A 19,319-nucleotide genomic window follows, 5' to 3' on the forward strand; every position below is an offset into this window, starting at 1 on the left:
CTGACTTACTGACTGTCTTATACTGCATGAGTTGTGTGAGTATTTGTATATGATGGTCAATTACAGTCTGAAAATGTAACATTAACCAATGCTGAAGATCTGATTTGAATAAAATATTCATTTCATCAGGCAACTATTTACCTGTATATTCCTTGTATGACCGTCTTGACAGAGACTCTGTCAGTGAACTCTGTCTCTGTATCAAAGGTTTGGTTGCTGAGATGTTTCTCTCCTCCTCCCTTCTTTTCTGCTGTAGCTCCAAGTTGTCTTTCTCATGTTTATTTCCTCTTTCATTAAGCAATCACAGCTGTTATGTATCAAATTAAAGCAGTCAGGCTCTGATGTACATGCTGCATTGAATGTCAACGGACAGCTATGGTCACACAGAAGCGCATGCGGTTCTATTCATACAATTGAGAGTCTGTGCCAGCCCATGGCAGTAAACGGGGGGCTGGGAGGGTGCCTTACCGTCCTCCGACTGTCGACATCTGGTGAAAGTGAAACTAAGAAGACACTGCTGGGTCTACAGCAAGTTGTTGGAGTCTTTTCTCATACTGAAGTTGTCCAATACCACCGCCTTTGCAATGATTTCAGTGCCACACACCAATGCCATAAACTACCTTTCGCGATGGCATGATGTGGCAGTGTGATATGTGGACAGACAGCTTCAATTCATAGCACAACTGGATGCATTGGTTGTGTTGGTATGATACACCTTTGGAAAGCATCAAATTGAAACACTGCCGATAACAACGTAATATAAGGAGCTGGAAAGTCAGTATAGGGTGGCCATGAGAGGTGGTGGATGGGTTCAACAAACCCAGACGTTTTTTCCTAACATAACCATATGCTTTGCCTAAACCTAACCATGTGCTTTTGTTGATGTTTCATCCTGGAACATCAACAGCAGATGCTGAAGGATACCTGAAAGATGAAAATTACATTAATGAATACCAAAATAGACAGACTTACGTTTTGAGGAATTTTTCGATGGCCTTTCGTTCGTACACTGTTCCGAATTTTGTTTTCACTGGATCAACAAACATCTTTTTGGTGAGTGGACAGATCAGATGTGGGGGCACAAACTTTTTCTCAGGATCCACCAATGTCTTTCAAATCAGAAGTAAAGACAGAAAATATTAATATGGCATGATGATGTAAATGTGTACCAAAAATGTGATACATCATAAAAAAAGACAAACTTTTTTTTAAAAATTCAAATAAACACAAGAAGTTTGTGCTCTTAAAAAAAAAAAAAAAAAAAAAAGGGATCAGCACTCAGTGAATAACCTCCTAAGCCCTACGATAAGCTATTACGGCAAGGCTTAACTATACAGACCAGTGAGCAGTGATAACTAACACGTCTTTGGGGTCATCGGGTGGGAACCTCCTTTCACCGGTGTTTCGTCTAGTTGGTCCCACGACACCTCCAGGAGGCTAGACAGTGATCTCTGGCGTCCCAGAGACACTCCCCTAATGCCAGGTCTCACTGCTCCCCACACTAACCGAACAACCTCCTTTACCTTACCTATACTACCACAGAGGAGGTAGACCCAGGGAAGGAAGCCTTGTCAGGCTATCACACTCCCCCGCCGGGTTAGGCTGTACAGTCGACCTCCCCAAGACGAGCCCTCACAACAATGACACCTCCAGGAGGCTAGACAGTGATCTCAGCCCAAACAGCACTGCCACCTTCAACCAAACCCAGGCTCCGTTTATGCGAGCTCCAGGCAGAAGCAATGCTGATACTACCTTTCCTAGCACATTCACCATACTCTATTTCACACGCTACGTAGCATAACTACAATGTAAGCTAAAGTTAGAGGAGATAGATGAACTCACAGGATCAGCAAACACACTCAATTTGCAGCATGGTCTCAAACAAAATGGATTCAGATAGGCCACTCCCACACTTAAATAACCTTCCTCTTCCTGGATTTCCTCCTTACTTACACATGGCTTTCTCAGCCCAAACAGCACTGCCATCTTCAACCAAACCCAGGCTCCATACATGCGAGCTCCAGGCAGAAGCAATGCTGATACTAGCTTTCCTGTCACATTCACCATACTCTATTTCACACACTACATAGCATAACTACAATATAAGCTAAAGTTAAAGGAGCTAACTGGACTTACAGGATCAGCAAGCACACTCACCTTGCCGCATGGCCTCAAACAAAATGGATTCCAATAGGCCACTCCCACACTTAAATACTTCCTCTTCCTGGATTTCTCCTGACAGGAAGTGGATCTCTCCACCTGATCTCAAGGAGTTATGTGCCCTGCTTAGTAGTTCCCCCTGCTGGCCCCCAGCTGACATTATTTCTTCTGTAACAGATAAACTGGCTGCATTTAATTGCTTCATCTGATATTTCCCTCACTGTCTTCCTCAAACTCTGTCCCCGCACTCCAAGTTCCCCCAGGAGTGAGACAGCTGATCTTGCTATGAATCCCCTACACCCCACTTCCACTGGACAAATCCTAGTCTTCCACCCTCGCTGCTCAGCTTCTGCTCCTAAGTCTGCATATCTAAGCTTTTTTCTTTCATAGGCTTCTTCCACTGAGTCTTCCCAAGGAACTGTCAGCTCAATGAAATAAACTATCCGTTGACTCACTGACCACAACACTAAGTCAGGCCTCTGCCTGGTACAAACTATTTCCTGGGGAACAACAAGCTTTCCCCCTAAATCTACTTGCATTTCCCAATCACAAGCACCTTCTAGGCGGCCACACCCTTGCCTCCTCACTAACTTATCCCTTCTGTATTCCTCTCCCTCACGGACAAACTGAATTACTAAACTCCTATCCTTAACACCTTCTGAATTCACCTGTCTTCGTTTCCCTTCGATGCCTGCAGCTAAACATTTCAACACCTGATTATGTCGCCATGTATATCGGCCTTGTGACAAGCTAACTTTACAGCCTGACAAAATATGCTTTAAGGTTGCGGTACGTGAACACAATGGGCATGATGGGTCCTCATTTACCCACAGTTTTAGGTTCTGGGGGGTTGGTAACACATCGTATGTAGCCCCTATCAGGAATCTAATACGATTCTCCTCCATACTCCACAGGTCCCTCCAACTAAGCTTCCTCTTCTCTACACTTTCCCAATTCAACCACTGTCCCTGTTTATCCTGGGTCACTATCTTTGCACCCCTTACTATCTCTTCCTGTCTACGTATCTGTTCTACAACCAGCTTTCTTTTATCTTTGAGACCTGCTTTATTCCATACCGGTTTGCCTGAGCCAAGCCCCAGGCCTCCCCGGCCAAACTGAACATTACCTACAATCTCTGCATGTCTAAGAGCTGCCTCTGCCTCCTGAACTGCCGATCTTGGGTTCCACTTCCTCCCCTTGGTTGGATTTGGAACCTCCTAACTACCACGTCCTTACTCCCAGATAACAACAGCTCTGTCCTGACTTTGGTACATTTAAATTCCTCTGTTAAACTAGATACTGGCAGCTGAAGTATCCCTTTTCCATACAGTGCAACACTACTTAGGCACCTAGGAGCGCCCAACCACTTCCTAATATAGGAGCTAACCGACCTTTAAATTCTCTCCACTACGGATATTGGAGTTTCATAAACTGACAATGGCCACATTAACCTAGGATATAGCCCAAATCGCAAACACCACAACTTCAACTTTCCTGGAAGTTCTGATTTATCTATTCTATCCAATCCTTCTGCCACATCTTTCCTCAATGTCACCACCTGTTCCTTATCATTCAACTCTACATTGTACCACCTACCTAAGCTCTTTACTGACTTTTCCCTAATTGTTGGGATTTCCTCATCATCTATGACAAACTTCCTATCACTTAACTTCCCTCTACGTATCGAGATGCTTCTAGATTTACTAGGCTTGATCTTCATGCTGGCCCACTTGAGGTTCTTATTTACCTTCTCTAGTAGCCTCTTTGTACATGGCACTGTTGTGGTCACCAGTGTCATGTCATCCATGTAAGCCCTAACTGGTGGAAGATGCAACCCATTCTGCCGTCTCTCCCCACCTACCACCCACTTAGAAGCTCTGATGATTACTTCCACTGCCATAGTAAATGCAAAAACATACTATAGTTGGAGCCATTTAATATGGCTTATAACAACTTCTCCTAAGGCTGTCAATTATCTGTCTAGAAACAAAACCAGTGCAGAGCTTTGACTGTGCATTGCCAGTGATTCGCAAACCATCTCCTTCCTTGTTAAAACCTGATAATCATTCTTTGATTTGATTTGACCACTATGATCCTCCATTGCCTTTTTGGCAGTCTTTTAATAACAAAAAAGTCTCTACAACAGACTGTGCACATGCTTAGACTGATTCTGTTATGAGAAAGCACCTTCTGTATATTAAAGCTAATACAACTATATCACAACATTATAAACTACAGCCTCAAAATCACCACAGAATCAACTCCTGTCTGACACAGTCTGAACCCAAAAAAAATCTGTATGCTTCACAAAGGTAGTATATAGTACACAAAGGTAGTAATGCATTGCCTTATACTGACATGTAATTTACTTTTTAGATTATTGCAGGGATCATGCACTGAATGGCTTTATACTGTCAAGTGTTTCTTTACCTGTGGAACTTTTCAAAACAACATCATTCATTTACCTTCTCCATGTCATCCCGTGATTGCGCAGCAGTTTCCTCTGTATGTTTTTTGGCCTCCTGTTCATACGTCTGTCGGTTGCTCAAGAACTCCTCAGCCAGAATGCTTTCACAGAAAAAGACACACTTTTAACTCAAATGCTTCATTTACCAAATGAAACTACATGCAACTCAGCTGTAAAAAAGACATTACTTTTATTTTGCCCCACTCTGCTGTACCAAGGCACTAAAAGTTTTTAGTCTGTGGGCCCCAGTGTCTATAACATATAATGATCTGAAGTGGGGGTGGGTTGGGATGGGGATGGGTGGCTGGTTGGCACATTGTGTACTAACCACTTCCTTATTATCCAGTAGTACAGACTGTTACCTACTAAAATTTCATCAACAATGTGTCCTAATGAGTGTCAGCGACTCAGTCGGGTGAAAACAAAATCTCACCCCCACTCATCCCATATCGCTGCTTAGTCAGTGAACTTCTACATCTACATATGACTAGTTGGTATCCTGGGTGCACCTATTGTTGATGTTCTGGGACACTGTGTCAATTTCCATCTGTTACATGCATTGTGTCTTTTCAAAATTCACTTGTTTTCACAGGTAATGTACAGTTCCTGCAGACTTACTGTAAAGACAGACCACACCCTCTCTGAAGATGTCAGACCAATCCAAACTACTGCTAAGTGTCAAGAAGTGTTGTAGCAACATTTCAAGATCAGTTTTGGTGATTGGCTGTTGATTTTGCATGTATCACCTAATTAAAATGCTTTTCATTACAAACCTTTCATGTAAGTCAACCACCCTGAATGTAAAGCCCTGTATCTCTCTTCGTATTACACGCACAAGTTATTAAACAACACATTTTGTCTAATTAGGCTGTGAAGATCACAAACTACAAGCGGCAAGAGTGTTACAGAGATACCTGATGAAGCCCTTCACCCCCACCTGTGGTTGTCTTGCTTGCTTTTCTTCATGTATTTTGTGAATTATTGATTACAGTCTTTACCGAAATTACATTAATGTGAAGCATTTGCTTATTTGTGTATTAATTTTTTTAGCAAGCAAACAAACAAAAAACACATCCAATGTGACAATGTGAGATGGGGGTTGACAGTTTGAATCAGCAACCCCTTACACTTGTTGAATAAACAAACATGGACAGTGAATGTCCACTCTGTCCTATGATAAGGCCTTTAGTTAAAAACATAGGTGTGTGTACAGTATGGGTGTGTTGTGAGTGTGCTGGGGGTTAAATCTAACCTGTCCAGTGGATCCTCAGGCTCAGGGATGATGAGCAGTCCATATACAGCATTGAGGATATCTCTCATGGTGATTTGGGCATTGTAGTTCCGGTCAAATATGTTGTGGCAGATGCGTCCCACATTGTTGATATTACAGTGGTACACCTTTGTTCATGTTAAGAAAGTGACACTGCAATTAAAGTGCATATAATATTTACAATTATTTAAATTTGGGCACTTTTATATTTCTTGAAAGCAATAATTTGGAAACACGATCAAAGAATCACTCCATGCCCCTCAGTTACAGATGTGTCATTGTTACGATATCTTAAATTTGCTCATGGCAAATAAATGAGAAGACTAAGAAAACTGTACGTCTAATTTTCTAAACATGCACAGTTTGATTTTGATGCCATTACTGATGTACTCCATCTGGCAGTGTTACAGTGCAGCCAAATGCTTGAAGCTGTGTATTTATTTGGCAGGATACAGGTGTGACAAAGCGAACAAGTGGAGGCTTCACTGGGTAGTCAGCACCAAACTGGCAGAACAACTCAAAGGTTCCTTTCTCATAAGGTGTGTCAGGGGGTCCTTCCATGAGAATCTTCCAGAATGCTGAAACATTTAGAAAAAAGACTGAAAAGTTGACACCAGGTTTGCCCTTTATCCAGTGTTGCTTTAAATGAACTGACTGTTGACATATAACAGAGCTTGTACAAAATAGCTTGAGCCCTAACAAAAGTGTATTGACGTATTTCTAATGCATTATGTTGGGGACTCTTGCTCCAAGTGATGTCATTAGCACAAGATGGCAGCAGCCATAACCTGGATATTTTGGCTTTATTTGTGCACAGTGGGAGGATGTGGAGACATGTCGTCCATCTTTATATAGAATCATTGGGCTTACTCGTGGGCACATTACAGTTTACGCACTGGGCCTCTATGTAAAATAGGTGCGGATGAACCTTTAGCTGAATGGTTTTCTTTTGGGGTGTTTTTCGCCATTATTAGACAGTTGACATAATAGGCTGGAAACATAGGGAGAGAAGGAGAGAGTGGTATACCATGCTGCAAGGGTCCCAAGACTAGAACCAACCAGCCACTTGCTCTACAGATGGATGTTTTTTTTTTTAAACTGCTGAATACGGGGTGCCCAGTAGCTCAGTGGTTAGGGCAGTGTCACAGTGGCCTTGGGTTCCATTCCAGCCTGTGGCCCTTCACTGCATGTCATCCCCTCTCTCTCCCCCCCTCTCGCATTCAAGTGTGTCCTGTCAAATAAAGGCAAAAGGCCAAAAACAAAAAACAAAAACAAAAACAAAGAAACTGCTGAATACATGGATGTTGGAAGAAGGAATCACTTATATCCATCAATGAATTTAAAGGCATCATAAAGATGAAAAATGCGGTGATAGAGTCATGTGCTTGTTTTTCTTGAGAGGCCTCTATGTTTGAATAGCTGTTGTTTTATTGTGGATTTTTGTATTATATGTTGTATTTGTTGCATTTTAAATGTGTTTTGATTGGCTGCTACCTCGGCCTTTTAATCTCAATGGGACTTCGTGGTTAAATAAAGGTTAAATAAAATAAAATAAAAAATTACCCATCATGACAACACATCACGTTTTGCATGCACGACTTGAATGTTTGTTAAAGGTTAAGCTGTTTAGATTTAAATCCATTCAACTTACTGAAGTCCGACTCTGATGGGAAGATACTGAAGTAGGGATGTGGGTCACAATGCAGGCTCCTCAGCTCCTCCAGGATACGTTTGTCCTTTTCCATCAGTTGACCAACTTTGGCATCTCTGATCTTCTTTTTCAGAGTGCTAGTGTGAAAGATTATTGTCTCAATAAGATTTGTATTCCTAAATAACCTAGGTTTCTGGCTTTGTACTACGCTATTGTTACCCAGAGATTATTCTAAATATCATTAGGAAATAATTACTTTATATCATATTCATTTGGTATTGTGTAATTGAGAAGACTTGTTTTTATTCTTTATAAATGAATCTTGCTACCATACTAAGGGTCGCACCCCTTGGCATCTTATAGCGAGGCACAGGGTATGGTTTCGCTTCTCTATGTGACACACAGATGAAACATTATGTAACACGTGGTTAATGTTGAGAAACAGTTAAATTTAGGTTTCTGTAACAAAACTAGGTGGTTAGGTTTAGGAAAAATATCATGGTTTGGGTTAAGATAAGTATCTGTTTTGTAATGTAATGTGACGTGAATACATCAGGTGAGTGTGTGACAGGCCTAAGTGAATTACTTAATGTTACATTAAAACAATGTTGACTTTTGGTTCTACACAAAACGTGGGTAAGTAGGCTATAAGTTACGTAATGTTACATTAAAACAACGCTAACTTTTGGTTTCACACAGGACACGAACTATGGTCTCCTCGGTGAAAGTCTTTTGGTTTGACACATCCATCTCCCTTACCTCCTGCCCTGTACAGACCTTCCCGCTCTTTCTACAATGTCAGGTGCTCTCAGTATCAAGTATGTCTGTGGATGGGTTTACATTGGAGTTAACTGAAAGCCTGGTGCATTTCATAAAGACGGCCGAGGGTGCCTTTGGCATTGCTATCACATGCCAAGGGGCGGTATTTGACGACCATAAGATTGGACTGAATACATACTTTGAGTGTTTCCACCTTCAACGATCAAGGCTCTTCAAAAATAGATCCACAGTCTATAAAACATGCAATAAACTTTGCAAGTGCAATAACTGAAGTTACATTTTAAAACTGGGCATGAAAGCAATGTCAAAATATTACATTATTGCTTACTGGTGTTAAATTCAAAACATTAAGTTACATTTTAAATAAACAGTCATAGTTTTATTTTCCTAAAAACATGGTAATATATTTTAAGGTGATAAAAGTGTAAATGCTGTTTCAGAGGTTGCCGAAAAGACGAAAATGTCAGAAATGAGTTTCTCACAAAAATAACACATTAATGCACAATATAAAGCAGAAATTGCATCATGCTGGAGCTACCCAGTCACCACCAAAAACTAATGTCTCAGCCAATTCTTGTGCTGAATCACAGCCAAATCTTGCTGGGACTTTTTCAGTAAATTCACTTAAAAGTGTTTGACAATGCTGAATAAAAATCATGTGATCTGAAATTCTAAGCAAGAAAATGTATACAAGGAATTCAGTTGCTTACCTCTCTGTCACTGTCACTTTACTTTTCATCTGGGTTGGTAAGATAGCCTCAGGGAATGTATCATACCCATGAGCAGCAGAGGTTGCTATCAAAGAACTCTGAAAAATATGAAGTAGAATTGAACAAGCATGTCATTACAATGTGGAGTTGATGCCTGATTTAAACTCTGATAGTGTCTACTCAGAACACTTCAAACTGAACTGTAGACACTAACTTTAGTGATGGAAGATGGGTCCGCTTTTTTCTTAGGCTTCCTCATCTCCAAAGAGAGAACAGTCTCGATCTCAAAAAGCTTCAGACCATCCTTGCTTGTCTCTGGTTTGAAACAGCAACCCCCTGAAGCAATGCAGATTATTGAAGAAAAGTATTTTAACCTTTTTGCTCTCAGTAACTTGAAAAGGCAAATGTTTAGTCAGCCTATGACCTTAGGAGATCAGCAGCAGATCTGGCAACAACTGATGTGATCTTGTACTGGACTGATATCAGACAAAAACGAGCAGCAAAATAAGGAACAAACATTAACTTTGTACTGTGTATAGTGTTGTAGTGTTCTAAATCTGCTTTCATCCATCGCAACATTCACCACACTTTAAAACAAGGTGGGGGTATGTGGGGGAGAGATGTCCACACCTGTTTAGGAGACCAGAAGTGTATACTGTACTACTTCATACCACTGGCATAGTTTGTAATGTGACGTCTTGTTATAGAGTGTCTTTGACGTCACCCATTGGCTTATGATAATATAAGGAAACATTTTGAACCCTCTGTATAGGCATGCTTTAGCATGGTTACATGGTGTTTTAGGATTTTTGAACCTGGTTCGAATGGAAAACTCAAATGACCCAAGTCAAGATACTAAAAAAGTTACTTCTACTAGTCTATTGAGATTTTCATACTGTACCTGTTGCATTACTGATTCCACGCAGAATATCGTTCTCCACTTTCCCAAGAAGAATTGAATCCACAATGATGTTGGACTTTATCAGGTTGGCAGTAACAACATCTGGCTGGTTTGAGGATCTATGCACAAAGAATACATTTTCAAGAGACATATTTTGCAGTTTTTCATATTTCTTGGGGACACTGATGACAACTGACAACTAATTAAATGAATACACCTTCTTCCTTAATGCTTAAATCCAACCCAAGCTACACCTGAGGCTAATTCTCCGCTTAACCTTAACAAAAAGTTTTAACTATCAAATAGTCCTTTAAATTACACTTTGACGAACAAGATAGTAGTGTGCTCGAGGACCGTCTTAATCATGTGATACTCAAGAAAAAAACACAGGTGCTCTTGAAGAAGAGTCCTTTAAATTAGTTTGGACCTGCAGGATGGCTGATTGGGAACAGAATATTTAGACTGACTAATACATTATAGTCACCTAACTACATCATATTAGCAGTGATGAAATAGGAAAGTAGCAATGAGAGTAATATTACCCGACATCATGTCCATCAGTGAGACAAAGAATGCGAAGTTTACAGTCTGGAAACTTCTTGACTTTTTCTAACTCAAGTAGTCCATGCTGCAGGGCATCATACAGCAGAGTGCGTCCTGCTGCCGTAAGGGTGTGCACATGTTCCTAAAAAGGTAAAAAAATAAAACATAACAACTCTGTCTATTTATGTTTATTAACCTTGTGTTTCATGGCGGCTCAGGGGCTGATGCTATATGACATACAGGCAGAAAACTAATTGCCTAATGAAGTTTCATAAGCCATTTTAATTTCTGAGGCCACTAGACGGCTCTCTATGATCCACAAAGTGTCGAAATTTTTTAAACCAAAAGCGCCATCTAGTGGGATCAGAAAATAAAGAAAAGGGTTCATGACAACACATTCTCACTCCCACTCATCTCATATCGACAATCGGTATGTGGCCCTACACATCATAATATGATGGGCTAGGTGAACCTCTAGTATCAGTTTTGGACACTCAGAGGCAGCATGTCAAGTTATACTTGTTACATGCATTGCTTTGTGCTTATTCAATGCACACAGTCTCTTTAAAAAAAAAAAAAAAAAAAAAAAAACTTAGAATGTAAGTAAAATACCTAGTTTTCAGGTTTACTTCCACCAGGCTTAGGCTAAACACATGGCTAGGTTTAAAAAAACAACAACAAAAAAAACAAAACAACATCATTATGGTTTGACTTAAAATAAATACGCTTGCAATGCAATATAACGTCATGTGACATCAATCACTGACAGTATGCTACACATACTCACACTACATTGTTACGAAAATATCTCAATTAAATTTTTTTGTTTTGTATGAAACACAAACAACAGTCTCTCGGGTGAAAGTCTTGTATTTGTTTGACCCATCTACCACCACTCCTGTCTAGCCTATGCAGACTTTCTCACTCTTTATACTGCAGTAGTTCCCCAGAACGTCATAAAATACTGCCTCATACCACCGTCAATGGGTGCAACAGTGCGTCAGTGTCTGATGCAGAGGGCCACCAACCAAATGTTGGTATTTTACAAATTGGGAGTGAAACCAGATGTTTAATGTGCTTCAATGGCAATCACTAAAGAACACATCTTAACTTTCAGCATTATATTTCTGACAGTAAAATAGTTTTAAGTGGAAACAGACCTTCCTTGATACGGTTATGAGCCTGTACTTATGAAGGTAGTTAATTAATAGCAAAGATGCTCCGTAGTCTGAACCAAGGTGGCAAACTCTTTATAGAGGTTGTGAAGTTAATGTCGCACTGTGTTAAATGTTTTGGTTAGGGTACCATCTTGTGAGGATCTTACTGTGTAACCTGTGCCCACTACAATGATCAAGCAATGGTTAATTGGACAAAGTAATCAGGATACACAACATAAATCCATATGACTTGAAAGCCCAAGGCTGGATTACAAACACTGATGCACTCCCTCCACTCAAAAACCCAGACAATGTAAAATATCTGGCTTTTGAACTGAGCGCATACAATTTGGTAATAGAAATAACAGAGTGCGTATTGTATCCAACATGTCCAACATGGCGTAACATACCTTAACATTCTCTACTGGATAGCTACCGGGGAAAACAGAAGGGCTACCCTCTTCCTGTTTTGGCTGTGTGATAGTTGATGCACACAGACGGTGTCAATATTCTACTGCCATTACATTGTATAATCAACCTTTACTACAAATCATAAGGTAAAGCAAAAAAAGTTGTCTGTTTCGACCTTAGGACTCACATTTACAGTACTGAACTGAATAGGGATCTGGACATCTACCTGGACAGACCCACGCTTTTCAGGTATGGTGGTCTTTACCTCAACTGGTCTGGCTCTTGTCTGCTAGCTACCAACAAGGCACTGACCCTGAAATCATGCAAATCCTTGTGCAACTGACATGGGGTTGGTCCGTTCCATTATATTAATAACTGTGCTCTTAAGTGTGATACTCCTGTGACTGTAAATGCCACATACTGTGTAAATCCTGAAGGTATTCTGAACAGGAATGTTAAATGCTTGCCTGCGGTTCGAACACCTGACAGTAGCCCATCTTTTGACCCGGTCTCACTGATTCCCGTCATCGCAAACTTTAGGCCCAAGAAATGCCTCCCTGCTCACACAACTAGAGCTAACAGTATTAACTTGATCCATATTACCTACAATCACAAACAGTCTGTGCAATCCATCACTCCTAAGTTTGCTCTCTTCAATGCTAGATCTCTGTCAAACAAAACCTTTATCCTGAATGATTTGATCACATCGCATAATTTGGATTTTCTGATTCTGACAGAAACATGGCTAAAGACTGGGGACTGCTGCCATTTAATCGAACTCTGCCCTCCCGAACTTTAACTCCCCGAGGTCCATTGGCCATGGTGGTGGCCTTGCAGTTGCCTACAGCAACCTTTTTAATTGTAAACATATCACTGTTGATAATTTTCAGAGTTTCGAGATGCTCATGTTCAAAATCAACTGTCAAAACCCTATCTGCTGTATCTCAATCTACCGTCCCCCCAAACCAAACTCTGCTTTTTGGCAGAGTTCTCTGAATTTCTATCATCATCATCATCGCCCATTTTGATGATACATCCAACCATTTTGCTACTGAATCCCTAAACATTACTGATTCATTCAATCTGGTGCAGCATGTTTCTGGTCCAACACATAACCAAGGCCACACCCTACCTCGTTTTTACTCTTGGCCTGACTATTAACCCCCTCTCAGTGATTGATCTAGTCTCTGATCATAAATGTATTCTATTTGACTCCTGCACTCAGGCAACTGCTCCAAGTCAGAAGTGAACAGTATGTTCCCGCATTTTTAATAACCAGTCTGCTTCAAATTTCTCATCTATTTTTTCTGATTTATATAATGGCCATATTCAACCCTCTAACATTAATAATTTGGTTAATAATTTCAATAATCTGTGTTCCTTTGCACTGGATGCCATCGCACCTTTTACAACCAGGTCAGTAGCAGCTACCAAATCATCACCATGGATAAATGATGCTATCCGTAGCTGTAAGCAGGAATGCAGGAGGGCTGAACGCAGATTGAAAAAGACAAAACTCAATGTTCACTTTCAACACATGAAAGAACTTTTAACTTTACTCAATCAAAAAATCAAGGATGCAAGATCAACTTATCACTTTTCACTTGCCTTAGCCAAGCTGTCACATCTTCAGCTTGTACAAAATGCAGCAGCTAGGCTATTAACTGGGACTGGCTGTAGATCCTTTGTCATTCCTGTTTTAGCCTCACTGCATTGGCTGCCAGTGAAGCTCAGGATTGATTTCAAGATTCTTTTAATCACGTGTAAGGCCTTACATGGTTTAGCTGCTGCCTATATTTCCGAGCTACTAAGCTTGTATTCTTGAATGTGTCTTTTCCAGTTTTTGTGTCCTCTTTTCTTTGTGTCCCAATGTCAATGTAAAGCACTTTGTAACCTGCGTTAAAAAAGGTGCTATATAAATAAAGGTGTACTTACTTACTTACCTTGAACTTTTCGAGTGTTTCCGTAAATGTGTGGAGAGTTTTCACTGTAGAGTCAAACTTCACAAGGCCAATGACATGATAAAAATCATAAGCCATGGTCCGTGTTGCAAAGTTGTCGAAAAGCTGTTTAACAGCATGGATTTTCTGTATTTCCACACTTCCGTAGCAATTCTCTGCCATGGATGAGCTTGTATCGATCAGCACCTGATGAAGTTGAAGTCAGAAAATGATTGTTATTTATTCAATTTACTTTTGCATCCAAAAAGAAAGCTTCGCAGAAGGGATAGGATCTTGAAGGAGCATGTTTTGTAATTTGCTACAACACATAATACACCAACACAGGCAGAAGCACATAAGAGGGAAGCAATGTCCTTAAATAGCCATGAATAGTTTAGATACTGGGCTTATGCTTGATTGAGGGGTTGGCCATAGTATCATAGTTCCTTGACACTGCTCATGCTCAGTTGTTTACATAAAAAAGGTTGTTCATCAGCTTGACTTTGGCAGTATCTGAATATACTGATTTTAAACCTAAATGCTATTACTACTGCCTTTCTCTACATGAAAGTTTCCTTGTAGCAATATGTTCAGTGACTACATTTCCAGACACAGTAATATTCAAGTATATTTCCAAATTCAACAACATTCAGAATTTAATATGGCACATCTAAACAGCATATTCCATTTGGATATTCAGAATTAGGCCTTTTCCTGAATTTAACACTTCCATTTAAGACATGTGAGATATGCCAGTATTATTCAGGGGGGTGGAGGAGGGGGGCAAGAAAAGGAGAAGGAGAAGCAGAAGCCAACGCATTCTCACTACGACATACTGATTTTTGATCACGCACTAAGTCAGTACAACACCACAAATTGATGTTTTTTTTTTTCTTCAACAAAAACACGTGGTTGGGTTTCTGCAACAAAAACACAGGGTTCGGCTTTAGAATCTTACGGGACACGAACACTGCTCTCTAGGATGAAGGTCCCTGGTTGTTGGGCCCATCCACCACCCCTTCTGCCTGCCTCACTTGGACTTTCACCGCCTTAACTTTCGCGCTTGTCCTGCTACATTTCTCCCTGACGCCACCAGGCGCTGTATCAGCTGTGTATCATGCGAACGTTAAAGGATGCCATTTTTCATTGGTTTCTGACACTGCAAGTCACTGCCCAAGTGCTAGATTGCAACGACTTTGGATTGAGACTGGGTTGGAAGAAACATTACTACTTTTAAATATTATGAATGACTTTGATATCAAGAGGTGTTTGGATATGTACAGTACATATATCACAATGCCAACCTTTTTTAAAAAGATGGTTGAAGGAATGAATGACAGAGCTGTTTGCACAGTCCAACAAGTCTGCCACTGGCAGGAAACTGAAAAAATCCGCGGGGGGGCTGGAGCCTATCCCAGCTGACACTGGGCGAGAGGCAGGGTTCACCCTGGACAGGTCGCCAGACTATCGCAGGGCTGACACATAGAGACAGACAACCATTCACACTCACATTCACACCTATGGACAATTTAGAGTCATCAATTAACCTGCATGTCTTTGGACTGTGGGAGGAAGCCAGAGTGCCCGGAGAGAACCCACGCTGACACGGGGAGAACATGCAAACTCCGTACAGAAGGGCTCCCACGCCCGGGATCAAACCGGCAACCCTCTTGCTGAGAGTGCTAACCACCACACCACCGTGCCGCCCATTAACAGGTATATTTGTGGAATATTCATTTTCATTAGTATGGTGATAGAATTTTCTAGAATAAGGGCAAAAACAGAACATTTTGAGCATGTAAACATAGCCGCTGTTCCTCAGTAATTAAAAACAATCTCTGTCCACTGCCACAGATTAGAAATTAATCTGTTATACATGCCTGACAGTGTCTCACTGCCAGTGACTGTTACGTTAAAGCAATAGTTTGCTTTTTTTTAGTAGGTTTGTATAGGATACTTATTTATAGTAAGTATATTACATACAGTGGATGTCAGTTGACAAGCTCCCAGTTTGGAGAAGCAGGCTGGAGTCTGACATGGAAGGTGAGCTAATGTACTACTGTGGACAGTGTCAGCAACAAAACCCATTTTAACCACTTAAAACAACTAATCCTAAAAAACAAAAAACAAAACAAAGCAAAAAAACAACATTATATTGAGCACATGTTCACCACTTCACCTTTCTGTTGTAAACCTGTTCTGATGGGGAAGGTGTTAACAACTTAATTTCCTAATCTATGCTCTCGTCAAAACCACCAGAGTCCATTGACAAAAAGCTGTTGATCTACTGCTGCTTCAGTCAGTTAGTTAGTGTTATAGTGTGACTTTGGTGAATCCAAACTAACCCTTAAAAATGCCAAAGTCAGACAACAAAACAAATAAAACTAGAGCACTCGAAGAGCGCAGACCTCTGCCAAGCAGCTCGGATTTCCCACCATTTTATTATTTTATCCACTTCGCTTCAACTGATCACCACCAAAATTTTATCATCTGTTCCTTGTGCCATTATCAACCCTTCCTGAAAATTTTATCAAAATCTCTTCAGAACTGAGTTATTTTGCAGACAAACAAACAGACAAATGCCGGTGAAAACATAACGTCCTTGGCGGAGGTAATAACCATTTGAGGCAGCGGTAGAACAGCAGCTCCTGTGTTTGGCAATGTCAAATCACGGTTTTTCTCAATGTCTGACATCAAGGTAAAGTGATGAAAGCATAAATATAGTAGTAATATAGTAGTAGTAATATAGTATAATTAATTATTTCCGATAGCCATTTTTATTCTTTAATTGGAGATCTGTTACGAGGTCAGGCGCCTATTTAGGCATTTCTTACAAATGGTGCTGCTGTGTGACGCATAGTACTGGTGTCAGCACAATAAATGGTCCCGACTGTTGATGCTTGACGCATGCAGACAAAGTCAAAGATCTCCTGCTCATCTCAGATATAACTCCTGCTTTTTACATTCAGCCCTCTGGGTGGCACACTGAGCCATATTTTGTACTCATTAAAAGAAGTAGCAGGGGACCATCATTACCAGTATAGCCTCTTTTGGAGTCCTGGTTGTGACGAATGAATAGTCATCCCGGTGGTCACCAGTTCTGCATAAAAAGTGAGAATTTCATCAAAAAATGTGTACTGAATATTTTAAGACAACTATGTAAAAGCCTAGCTAACATTAATCTGTGCATTCCACTGACTATGTTAAGCTTAATAAATGATCCATACTGCACGGTACATTATCAGACTGTTATGACTAATTGAAATGTTTGCTTTGCTTAACTTTGTTGTGCATTTGAAAAACAGAAAGAAACAGAGATGCAGCCAGTTTAAATGAACACACACAGCCACAAAGCCACAATATCATAAGAGTACCAGGATTGACTTTAAAAAATATATATTTGGGTTTGATTTATAATGGGATTTAGAGAACAAAAAATGGAAGTACTTACTTAGCTGCCAATATGTTCAAATCCATAGTTTTGATTTTGCCAGCCAGGCAATCATACACTTCGATCATTGCAGGTTGTAACTTATTTTTATTTATATAGACACCAAGGTTGTCTGCCAAAAACAATAGTATTTGTTAGAGAAAAGCAAGAAGTAGCACAAAAGAAACATAAAAATGGGATACATGAACAATTTTATATCTGAAACATGCTGAACAAATATCAATAATTCAGTAGTAGTAACCAAAACAGTTCAATTTTTTCAGAAAGGGTGGGGAGAGAGGTTACCATAAAACTTCAATCAGTAGCCCAGGCTATTATTTTCTTAAATTAACTGAACTCAGTAGACTTATACTTGGGACAGGCGTCTATATGGGATGGGACTTTAATTCCTTTCACACAAGTGTTGCTCAAATTGTTTATTTGAACCAGTACGAATATTACATGTATAAAAATCAGGCCAAAAATAACATATCAATTATGTGTTACTTGTTGATGCTGTGTTGGTTGTTTATGCCGTTCAGTGCAGCCAGGAATGCACAGATTTATACACTGGAGAGACAAAACAACCGCTCCACAAGTGCATGGCACAACACAGCACAGCACAGCACAGCACAGAAGAGCCAGCTCCTCGGGTCAAGACTCAGCTGTCCACTTCCACCTGCAGGAGAAGGGACACTCCTTTGAAGACAGCAATGTGCACATCTTGGCCAGGGAGGAAAGATGGTTTGAAAGAGGAGTAAAAGAAGCCATCTACGTTAAACTGGAACGACCATCGTTAAACAGAGGAGGTGGCTTACGACACCACTTATCACCCACCTACAATGCAGTCTTGGGATCCCTCCCCAGATTACTTCACACCTATTCACACCTGGTCCCACCTGACCCTAACGACACACATGGTGGCCAGGTGGGTCAGCGACTCACATTTTGACCTTAACGACTCTGAAGCTAAGAGCTCACATGACCCCCTGCGACTCTGCAAGGGTTCCCACCCACACAGGGTTTAAAGCCTGCAACTTTGCACCAGTCATTGAGAACTGAAGAAGCTTCTTTGATGAGAGGTGAAACGTCTTCATGAAATGCAAGCAAGTCCAGTTGCCTACGATACAACACTGACGATGTAATGTTACATAACTTATGTATGGTTGTCACGCACTGACATCACGTCACATTATTTTAACACACAAACATAATATCTTTTCTTAACCTAACCAAGTAGTTTGTTGCCTAAACCTAATCCCCACCGTTTCACAACATTAACCACATGTTACAATGTGTTTCAGCTGTGTGTCTCATAGAGGTGCCATGCACATTGCTATGAGGAGCCAATTTCAATGCAACACTTTTGTTTTTGCTCATGCTTTTCACAAGTTTAAGTTAAAGACTTATTTATACACTCAATAGATATGTTTCTCTCAAATTCCCTGAGACAATTTCTGGCTGTTTGTGCAGGAATTATTTGCTTGTGCAAACCAATTATTCTATCAACTATCTGGGTGGCTGGTCTTGAACAATTTTGCAGGTAAAGACGCCAGGGCTGCCCTTTGTCACCGGTTCTGTTCATAACTTTTATGGACAGAATTTCTAGGCACAGCCGAGTGGTGGAGGGTGTCAGGTTCGGTGACGGGAGGATCTCGTCCCCGCTTTTTGCGGATGACGTGGTCCTCCTAGCTCCATTGAACAGCGACCATCAGCTCTTGCTGGGACGGTTCGCAGCCGAGTGTGAAGCGGCTGGGATGAGAATCAGCACCTCCAAGTCTGAGGCCATGGTCCTCAGCCGGAAAAGGGTGGATTGCCCACTCCAGGTCGGGGGGGAGGTCCTTCCTCAGGTGGAGGAGTTAAAGTATCTCGGGATCCTGTTCACGAGTGAGGGTAGGA

The 19,319-nt window shown here is 40.8% G+C and overlaps 1 protein-coding gene across 1 annotated transcript in view; it reads right to left on the reverse strand.

The window, feature by feature from the left end:
* LOC125883945 (uncharacterized) overlaps window positions 1-19,319 on the reverse strand; it is a 38,119-nt gene that overhangs the window by 4,939 nt on the left and 13,861 nt on the right. Inside the window, exons 13-24 of the mRNA XM_049568609.1 lie at window positions 17,442-17,553; window positions 17,027-17,090; window positions 13,994-14,197; window positions 10,482-10,624; window positions 9,940-10,058; window positions 9,253-9,374; window positions 9,039-9,136; window positions 7,549-7,685; window positions 6,351-6,475; window positions 5,880-6,025; window positions 4,626-4,728; window positions 973-1,109 (exon numbers count right to left, since the gene is read on the reverse strand). Of these exons, the coding sequence (XP_049424566.1) occupies window positions 973-1,109; window positions 4,626-4,728; window positions 5,880-6,025; window positions 6,351-6,475; window positions 7,549-7,685; window positions 9,039-9,136; window positions 9,253-9,374; window positions 9,940-10,058; window positions 10,482-10,624; window positions 13,994-14,197; window positions 17,027-17,090; window positions 17,442-17,553 (1,510 nt within the window). The remainder of the gene's footprint in view (window positions 1-972; window positions 1,110-4,625; window positions 4,729-5,879; window positions 6,026-6,350; window positions 6,476-7,548; window positions 7,686-9,038; window positions 9,137-9,252; window positions 9,375-9,939; window positions 10,059-10,481; window positions 10,625-13,993; window positions 14,198-17,026; window positions 17,091-17,441; window positions 17,554-19,319) is intronic.

The sequence above is a fragment of the Epinephelus fuscoguttatus genome, linkage group LG23, assembly GCF_011397635.1.
Source record: "Epinephelus fuscoguttatus linkage group LG23, E.fuscoguttatus.final_Chr_v1".
NCBI classification, from domain to species: Eukaryota; Metazoa; Chordata; class Actinopteri; order Perciformes; family Serranidae; genus Epinephelus; species Epinephelus fuscoguttatus.